Here is a 10,191-nt window from a genome sequence, read left to right as displayed (position 1 = left end):
AGAGTTACTGATTTAAATCCACCTCCGCCTTAAGCCCAGAGACAAGTTTTGTAGTTCCACCTTCAGAGACAGAAGCTTATTCTTTCCACCTAAATACCTAAGCCAGGAGCGGACTAGGGGAGAATTTGAAGCCCTTTCCAGCCTGTCTCCTGATTGGCTGTTTGGCTACTCCAAAATGGATACTGTATCTCTAAGAAAAGCTACGGGAAGTTGTGATTAGACTTTCTCTTCTACCTTTGACCCACCTGCCCATTCGGATGCAATTCTTTATCTGGATGGGAATGAGGGGGTGGCCGAGGAAGGTCTTTGTGAATTTCGAGGACTGGGGAATTGAGGACTGGGTGGGTCGAGAGGGAGACCTGTGAATAATAAGTGGGCGGGGCCAGTAATGGGAAGGAATCCATGAGAATGTGATAGGTGGTATCAGTGGGAGAAGTGAGTATTGTGGTTAATGAGGGGCGTAATGAATTAGGGGACCAGTGGGAGGGGCTAGTCGGGGGTTCCAGTGGAGAGCGCAGAGGCCCTCTGAGTTTGGGGGAAAGAAGCCAGGAGTCCTTGGGAATGACATACAAAATTTTATTTATTATTATTATTTATTTATTATTTATTTATTTATTTATTTATTTCTCATGTGCACAAAAGGAATCAAACAGAACCGGCGCTGAGGGAGGCTGAAGGAAGCTGGGGAAGGCTGTGGGAGGCTAAGGGTCAGTCCTAGGCTGAGGGTGACTTTCCGAGTCTCCCAGGCTCAGGTCCCTGCCCTGTCAGCCAGTTGTTCTGACTAGGCTCAGGGCAGGGTTCGCCCCGGGGCGCCGACAGTTCATTAAAACCATTGTGTTTTCTCACTTTTCTCGGTAAAGTTCTGGGAGAAAGTTCAGAGACCGGCCAGGTGGGTTAGGCTGGAGGAAGCCTCCCTGATGCTCGGGCTCCGCACTCTTCCAGTTAAAAAAAATTTTTTTTTTCACTTTTTATTGACTTTGTTTCTGTTATTTCGAGTCGTCACTATCCACAGGTGAGGAAACATGCAGGCACAGCCGCTCTGGGGAAGGGACCAGAAGAGGAGAGAAAGGAAAGAAAAAGAGAGAAGAGAAGCAGAGTGGAGAGAGGAAGCGTGTAGAGGAAGGAAGAAGAAAGCAAAGAGGCAGGGAAGGAGGAAAAAGGAGAGGGAGAAGGACAGAGGAAGGAAAAAAGAGATTAGAAGACAGCTACTGGCCCGGGGCGGGGGGAGGGGGCTGTTCAAGCCATCAGTTTCCCAAGACAGGAGGGTGCAGATCGGGGGGCCAGGCAGGACTGAGAGCTCAAGGATGGTAAGTCAAGCCTGGTGGGAGGAGATGGTGAAGGAGAAGCCAGTATTAGAGGAAAGAGACACAGAAAGAGAAACGGGGCGGAAGCACGGGACCGAGAGAGATGGTTTAAAAGGGAACAACCACAGGAGAGGAGTCCACAGGAGTCATTTTGCATAGTGATTTCTTTTCTTTCAAACCTTTTTTTTTTTTTTTTTTTTTTTGCAACTTAAAAAAAAATCCCCCCCTGCCCCGCACCCCTCCCCCACGTGCTGTGCTTTATTGGGTATGTATCTTGTGTACCCCCTCCCCCCATCTCTTCCCTCCTCCCCCCTCCCCCCCAAAGTGAGCGGCGACTCTCACAGCACAGACAGCAGGGCTTATCTACAGGCGGGCAGCGGGTGGCTTTAGTCACTACGATACAGGATGGCCCAGGTCGGGAGGGGCATTGGAAGGGTTTATATACACGAGGATTCGCCTTCACACAACACACACCGTCTTTCTATAAAGCAGCAGCCATAGGCTTTTTTTTTCTTTTTCTTTTTGCAAATACCATAATGTTAAATAATTGTAGAATTTGAGGTCCCTGCCCAGACTCGCTGACACAACTAGTGGAAGTCTTGCTGGCTCCCAAGCCTATCTCAGGCAGAGAGAGCTCAGATACCGCCCTATTCTGACCCGATTTGGACCTCAAACCCCACGGCTCGGCTGCGCGGGGGAGGAGGAGCGGACCATGCTGGTCCAGGGCTGTTCCACCTGGCCAGCCCCAGACTGAGGGGCTGAGTCCAGAATCCGGGTTGGGACGGGGCCTGGGACCCATTGCTCTAGGGTGATCCAGCCTGACTGAGATTGAACACGATTGTAAAAGCTGAGATAGAGTGGGGAGGCGTCTGAGATGCAGGGTCGGGTGTGTCACAGAGCTCGGGGCAGGAAAGAGCGACAAACAGCCACGGGGGCGGTAGAGATGGTACAGGGTGTGGCGGTTTTGGTGGGAAAAAGAAAGAACCGGACTTAAGTCGGGTTATCTGGAAGGGCCTTTTGCCCTGTGTCCCACCAGCAGAGAGAAGTCTCGCAGGCCTCAGGCTCCACAGACCTTCTGCATTACATCCCCCCTTACGTCCTGGGCTGGGGATGGAGGGAGAGAGCCCAGCGCACTCGGGGTCAGGTGGGTAGTTCTTTCCTTTAGTTTACAACTTTTTTTGTTCTAGATTTTCTTTCCCCAAGCCTTCCCGGCAAAGCGGCTTAACACCGAGTCGCTCTCTCTCCTTCTGGTCCCGCAGGGGCGGGATGGGGAGGGGCGGGCCAGGGCGGGCCTGACCGCGGCGAGTTGGTCGGGGCCTGAATGCTGTCCCCGCTCTTATAGTCCAGCCCGCCCGACTTGCCCAGGCCCAGGCTAGCAGCCCCATTCTAGGCTGGGCGTCCTACACCCTCGCCAACGCCACGAGACCCTGCCCCGGCCCGAGGAGGCGCGCCGAGAGGGGAGGAGGCGGGCGCCTGACAGGCTAGGGCGCATCCCCACGCCTCCCTCCCCGCGGACCTAGAGGAGGCTGCTGAAGGCGGCGAGGCAGAGTCCAGAGAGGGGCAAAAGGCGGGGTCTGCGGGATCCTCCCGAGACTCAGCCTGTCCCGTCTCAACGGGTCCCGGATTTAAAGAAAGACTGCGGGAGAAGGGAAGGGGAAATGGGAAGGACAGGGGCCGACTGGGAGGCGTAGCGTCCCGTCCCGTCGCGTGGCGTGGCGTGGGTCCTCCCTCCCTCCGTGAGGGGCGGCGGGAGAGAGGCCGGCGGCGGGAGAGAGGCCAGCGGCGAGCGAGCGGGCGAGCAGGCGGGCGGGCTTCAGACGGGGACAATGTGCAGGCCGAAGCTGTCGGCCTGAAGCTTGATGTGGTCTCCGCGGTAACTAGTGGCGGTCATAGGCAGCGGCAGCAGCGGCAGGGGCGGAGCCCCGGGGGGTGGCACTATAATAATAAGGGGAACCTGGAAGTTAACACAGGAGAAGAATGGGCTGGATGAGAGGACAAACAGGAGAACAAAAAGGAAAAGTAACTCAAACCGAAACTCCCGGGACTGATTGGGGCGGGAGGGGCGAGGACGGCCGAAATGGGGGCTCTGCTGGCCTCGGTACTTGGCCTTTCCCGGCCTCGGCCGGATTCCCGTCCAGAGGCAAACCGGGTTAGATCGGGGAGATCGAATGCTTCGGGCCCACCGGACGCACAAGGACCAGCAAGTCCATTACCCGTTTGCTGAAACCTTCGGAGTCAGGGAATTACTGGTCACAAGGGCGCTTACTTAGGTTTACCTGCCCTGCCCAGCCCCTCTGGGACGGAGGAGGGAAGACTCCCTGCTCTCTATGAAGGAGGAGCCTGCTTTGAGTCTCAGGTCTGGGCTAACCTCCCCCCTTCGCCCCCCGCCCCCCACCAGATCTTCCCATTCCCGACATGAGTGGGGCTAAAAATCAGGATCGGGGCAGACAGACAAGACATTCTGGTGGCCGTACTCACTTAGTAAGGCCGGGTTGCTGAATCTCCAGGCCTCGTTGTAGGTTGTGTACTGAGGGTGGCTGTAGGGGTTGCCTGAGAACTCACTTCCTGCAGGGAGGGGAGAGGAGACATGAAGGGAGTGAGTCCTAGCGATGCCTCACAGCAGCGTTATCCTCATTGGAACGGGCACCTGAAGCCTCTGACACCCAGCCCTGGGTGATCCTCGTGCATGGATAGATAGATGGTGACTTAGGGAGGAACAGACCGGGAGGAGCTTGTCGAGTGATGTCCCAGGACAAAGGTGTCTGGATGTCAAGAATATTTCCAGAGGCTGCTGGAGATGAGTGCAGACCTGCTCATCAAGTTTTGCTTCCCTCCTTTTCTGATGGTGATTCCCTTTAAAGGCTGGGAAACCTGGAACTGTCTGCTGCTCTTATTATTGGGGAGATGGCACTGCCCAGTGGGAATCAGCATGAGGTCCTGAGATCCTCAGTGGGCTAAACCCAGCTGAAGGGCTTGGACCATCCTCTGAACCTAGACTTCTGGCTTGCATTGTCAAGAACGAACCAGTGGGCAAGAAACCCATTTTCCTACAATTGGTGCTGTTGAGAATGGCCTGGAATGGAGCGGGGAGGGGTAGCATTGTTTTATGTCCATGGACACAGAAAAAGCCCAAAAACTGTTTCTTCTCCATTGTCATGCCCAGAGGAAATCAGTGTGGGCAGAGCCAACTACAATATGGTTAAAATGGGTTCTTTAGGACTACAGGGGACTGGAGAAGAGAGATTATAGTACAAGACAGAAAGAAGATGGACACTGCTTTGGTCTAATGAGGGAAGGAAGCCCAATGCTTAGGGCCTCTGGCAGCCCTGAAGAGAAGGGCAAGCTCTCCAGAGACTTGGGGTGGGTGAGATGATGCCCAGGAGCTGGCACTGGCTGTCCCTCTGCCTCCTCCCTTTCTCTCTCCTCTCAGAAAGGCCAGGCCTCTGAGTTTTTCTCTCACCCTTTCTCCTGTGTGATGACCCCAGACTGTTTACACTGATCCCGCAGCGCAGGTTAAGTAGAGGAGAAGGAGCCCCTCTCAGAGAGGGAGCTGGGGTGGTGGTGGTGGGGGTGGCGGGGGGATGCAGCCACTGGAAAGCCTGTTTATTGACGAGGAGGGAAAGCATGCGTGCAGCAGGATAATGAGCTTCTGAGCTCAACTGTGACCAAGAGGAACTGAGCTATCTCCTTCCCCGATCGCTAATGAAACAAGTGTAATTTCCTCATCAGCACTGGATTCTGTTTAACGACTCCCCTCTTGCCACTGCGGCTCCCCTGCCTCTCTCCCCCACCTCCCTTCACCCTCCCTCACTTCCCTATTACCCCCCCTCCCAGGCTAATTCCCTCCCACTGACTCATTTTACCCCCTACCCTCCCTTACCCCTTATCTGCCTGCTCCCTTGCTCCTCCTAGGGGGTCTCTCCACTTCCTACCAGTGTCCTCATCCTCTCCTCCACTTGTCTCCTCCCTTGAGATTTCCCTCTTCGTGTCCCAGCAGTTTTCTGGTCTCCTCCATATTCAGTGCCCCCAATTCCCTTGGTACCCTCCTATGTTTACAGGGTGTGGCCTGGGACAAACATCACCACAGATGTGCCCTTCTAAACCAGATTATAAGTCTCCAGCATGTAGGAAAAAGGGGTGTGGAAGAGAGGGGACCTAGGCCCACCCTCATCATTTTGGTAAAAGGGTTTCCTTAAAGGATGGGTTGTACCCACTGGAAAAGCCAACTCGTTCTCCAGTGCTCCATCCTCCAGACCCGGGAAAATGGGGGCAGTCGTAGCCAAGAGAAATCACCTTTTGCGCCCCACCTACTTGGCTCTGAGATGCTGCCTCTTCCAGGGAAGAGAGTTGTTGGTTGTGACACCCCCCACATTGAGGCACAGGGCATCTCCAGGAGGTGGTGGCTGTATTTCTGGCTGGTCTCCCTGGGTCAGGATCCTCCTCTGACCCCAGATCATGCCCTGGATCCCAAGTCCACCTCCTAGGAGATTGTCCCCGGCCAGATGGAAGGGAGCTACTCTGCCCTGCCCTTCCCAGCCTCCCCACTGGGGGCTGGTGTTAGCCAGGGTGCTTTTGTCTAGGTGACTGACATTTATCTAGAAATGGTGCTTGACTCCAGGTTTCCATGGAAACCAGGGTAGGCTTTTCAAAGCCACCTCAGCTTGGCCTGGGTATCTAGCCTGCTATCTGGCCAGGGCCTTGAGTGGCCTCTGGGCACTGATGGGGGGAAGGAGAAGGGTGAGGTAACAGAAGAGGTGACCCCCCCAGGATGGTGGGGGACAGATATGCACCTCTGCAACTACACCCTGAAGGCTTTGTCCCAGCCTGGGCTCCATGCAGCCCACACGGAGAGGAAGGGAAGGGAAGCACAGAAATGGACCACCCTTTGGGACAGCTGGGAAAGAAGTCACATGGGAAGGCAGGGAGAATCCGTCCTCGAAGAACACCTCTGATTTAGTTTCCCCAGGCACGAACCCTCCCCTTCTCCCCAGCCCATGATGTGGCTTTTATCACCTACCAGGCACCATTCCTGCCAGGGTAGAGGTGGGGTAGCTTCCCTGGCCAGTGGGGGGAACATGGGGGGGATAACCGGGCAAGGTAGTACTCGCCATGTCACGACCTGAAAAGAGACAAGGCACAGGGGTGAGGGGCTGATTCATATGCATGGGTAACTTTTCAACATTGATTCTTGCAAAAACTCTTCCCCTCCTTTCCTCCACCCCCTCCCCTAGATGGCAGGTAGTCCCATACCCTTAATTATTATTTTCAATATGTCATCCCTTTTCAAGAACTTTCAAGAATTGAGTTCCTATTTCCCACCATTCAAGGCCCTCCCTAGCCTGATTCTATCCCTTCTTCACTGGTATTTTTCTATTACTTTCTAGCATGCTCCTTTCAGTCTAATCAGGTTGATGTCCTTATTGTCTCCCTACTCAATACTTTTGTGTTATTTCCATTACTTAGTATGAAAGTGCTCCCTTCTTTCACTGGCTTCTCAAATTCTTTCCATCCTTCAAGGCTCAGCTCAAGATTTTGACTCTTTCTTGAAGTTTTCCTAAACTTCTACAATTCTCATTGATCTCTCTTTTTTGAGCATTTTAACTCTGCCTTACACAATTTAGCACTTAATAGTTTGTCCTCTTCAGGAAGACTACATGATCCTTGAGGGCAGGTTCTATGTCTTCTTTTTCTGTATTCCTCATAGTAATAAGAATATAGCAGGTGCTCAATAAACCTGTTGATTAATTGTGCTGGTAATCAGTACCACACAATTTAACATTTAATTATTCTCTCATTGTTATGCCTGTGCTAGATATAAAGGCCAAAAAAAAGTGGGTTGGAATTTCAGATATAAACATTCTCCCTCCCAAAATTAAATTGTGACTTTTGCTTATTTTAGAATGATGAACAGCATATTTAAGAACATACTAATAACTTTGTACAATAATGAGTTGCATAATTCTTAGAAATTCCTTGTTTTTTAGATATAATTTAAAAACAAATTTCTAAAATACATTTATTTGGATATGATCTTTAGAAAATTATCTTTTAAAATATACAGTAGAAAGAATTTTTTTTTGCAAAGTTGTTACAGTATTAGCATATTCAGTATTCCTGTAAATTCCTATAAAAAGAAAAACAGCAGTCTGGAACAATGCTGTTGACTCAATCCTTATCTTTGACTGAAACTACTCTCTCTGATGATATAAGAAACTTCATAATTACTGACCTAGTGACCTTTCTTTGTCCTCATTCTTCTTGATCTCTTGACAGTATTTGATGATGTTGACAACCCCTCATTTTAAACATTCACTCCTCCATTGGTTTCAGAGAGATCACTCTCCCCTGCTTCTCTTACCTCTCTAACTGCCCCTCCACTGTTTCTCTCTACACTGTCTCTCTTGGTCATCTCTTCCACAGGCTTGATTAACACCTCCATTCAGGTGACTATCAGATTAACATTTCTGGCCCTGACTCCTCTTCCCACAACCTCAGGATATCTCATCAACCCCTCCAACCCAACATGTTTGAAACTGAGCTCCTTGTTTTGTGCTAATACTGTTTTTTTTTTTTTTTCCTGACTTCACTGTTTCTGTCATTCCCAGTTTTCCCAGCTTCCTATCTTTGCAGTGTTGGGCTAACACTTGACTCTTCCATTTCTTTCACCTCTCACTTCAGAAGAATTGGCAAGTTCCATCAATTATCCTATTGCAATAACTCACATCATCCTTTTTTCCCTCTAATCCCACTGTCACCCACTTAGACTATTATAATAACTACACTACCTCCAGACTCATCCTCTTTATGTATATTTCTGATAATGTCACTCCTACTCAAAACTCCTTAATGCCTTTCCATTGGCTACCATACAGTGTTCAAACTTCTTTGCCTGGGATCCCAGACTTTCCACCATTTTGTGCCAGCTCCATGACACTACAATTCAGACAAACCAAATTACTTTGTCTCACACATGTCCTATGCTTTGAAGAATGAATAAAAGAATAGTCATTTATTAAGCGTTTACCACATGCTGGGGTCCCCATTAAGCATTCCGAATACCAATACAAAAAGCAAGACAGTCCCTGTCCACAAGGAGCTTTCTAAATTCTATCAATCAATGGGCAGTCATTAAATGTTTTCCATTTGCCAGTCATTGTGCTTTCCTACATTTATGCATTTGCTCAACCTCTCCCTCTACTGAAATTCTGCCTGTTGTCATCCTACCATTTAAAGCCCACCATCCATCCCTTCTTAGATCTCACAAAGCATTATATTTGCATCTATCTTTTATTATTTTGCCATATAGTTACATGTTCATGTGTCTGTTTAAGATTATATATGGAAGGGGGAAGCTAGTTGGAGCGGTGGATAAAGCACCAACCTTGAAGTCAGGAGGACCTTCGTTCAAATCTGATCTTAGACACTTAACACTTCCTAGCTGTGTAACCCTGAGCAAGTCACTTAATCCCAATTGCCTCAGCGCAATATATGTATATATTTATATATATATATATACCCTGACTTATCTAGGTGCTGTATCTCCCTATCATTTAGGTGATTAATACATGTTTATTGAATTAAATTAAATGTATTAGTAAGATATTTTTGGACCTACAGAACACACATTTACTTTTCAAAAGAGAGAACGATATATCTAGAAGCCCTTTTCTTAGTAGCTTTTCCCTTGTTGAATTTCAATCTAGAAATTGGAGGACATTTTCCAGTCATAAGGATAAAATGTCGTGTAGTAGAAAAACCAACAGCTTTGCCACTGATGGATCATATGGTCTCACCACAAATTATCTAATGTTTATGAGCCTCGGTTCCTCATTTGTAAAATTAGAAAAACTCATTCTGTGAGGAAAATACTTTGCAAACTATAAAGTATGTTTATGTTTCAGCTAGGTGTACAGTAGAGAGTGCTGGACTTGTAGTCAGGTGGACCTGAGTTCAGTTTCCAATTTGGACACTGTTACACTGTAGAAGTCACTTAATCTCTCTTAGACTGTTTCCTCATCTGCAAAATGATGTCATTGAATCTACTCAAGAAATTCTGTTGATCAACTGGGAAGCAGTTTGCTGTAATGGAAAGAATACTGACACAAAAGCTGGATTTAAAGCTCAACCACCTTAATGACTTTGCTCATCAGCCCATTGTGATTAAAGTGGCTGAATTAGGATAGGGAAATATTGATCCCTTAAACCTTGCCCACTCTGGAAAAGGTGTCATCTGAATCTCAGAGATTTTTAGCCTGGAAAAAAAAGACACTCAGGGGTGACATTTTGGTGGTCTTCAAGTATATGTAAAGCTATCATGTGGAAGTCAGAATAGACTTATTGCATTTGGTTCTAGGAAACAATGAATGGTAAATATTGGAAGGGGAGGAAATTGGTTTGTTGTAAGGGAAAACTTCCTAACAATTAGAGCTATCACTCCTGGGCTTATATCCCAAGGAAATACTAAAGAAGGAAAAGGGACCTGTATGTGCCAAAATGTTTGTGGCAGCCCTTTTCATAGTGGCTAGAAACTGGAAGTTGAATAGATGTCCATCAACTGGAGAATGGTTGGGTAAATTATGGTATATGAATGTTATGGAATATTATTGTTCTGTAAGAAATGACCAACAGGAGGAATACAGAGAGGCCTGGAGAGACTTAAATCAACTGATGCTGAGTGAAATGAGCAGAACCAGAAGATCATTATACACTTCAACAACAATACTGTATGAGGATGTATTCTGATGGAAGTGGATATCTTCAACATAGCGAAGAGCTAATCCAATCCCAATTGATCAATGATGGACAGAATCAGTTACATCCAGAAAAGGAACACTGGGAAATGAGTATGAACTGTGAGCACTGTTTTGTTTTGTTTTGTTTTTCTTCC

At 48.5% G+C, this 10,191-nt stretch overlaps 1 protein-coding gene across 4 annotated transcripts in view; it reads right to left on the bottom strand.

Moving 5' to 3' along the window:
• Positions 1–1,860: 1,860 nt before the first annotated feature.
• Positions 1,861–10,191, bottom strand: part of PAX2 (paired box 2) — a 97,851-nt gene continuing 89,520 nt past the window's right edge. For 2 of the 4 annotated variants that reach the window (XM_074295333.1, XM_074295331.1), the window contains exons 8-10: positions 6,322–6,423; positions 3,783–3,869; positions 1,861–3,239 (exon numbers count right to left, since the gene is read on the bottom strand). In XM_074295333.1, the coding sequence (XP_074151434.1) occupies positions 3,118–3,239; positions 3,783–3,869; positions 6,322–6,423 (311 nt within the window). In that variant the 3' untranslated portion in view covers positions 1,861–3,117. Of the gene's footprint in view, positions 3,259–3,782; positions 3,870–6,321; positions 6,424–10,191 lie in introns of all 4 variants that reach the window. The other 2 variants (XM_074295334.1, XM_074295332.1) reach the window with 1 other exon arrangement.

The sequence above is a fragment of the Sminthopsis crassicaudata genome, chromosome 2, assembly GCF_048593235.1.
Source record: "Sminthopsis crassicaudata isolate SCR6 chromosome 2, ASM4859323v1, whole genome shotgun sequence".
In the NCBI taxonomy this organism is placed as follows: Eukaryota; Metazoa; Chordata; class Mammalia; order Dasyuromorphia; family Dasyuridae; genus Sminthopsis; species Sminthopsis crassicaudata.
This window is presented reverse-complemented; position numbering and strand designations above follow the sequence as displayed.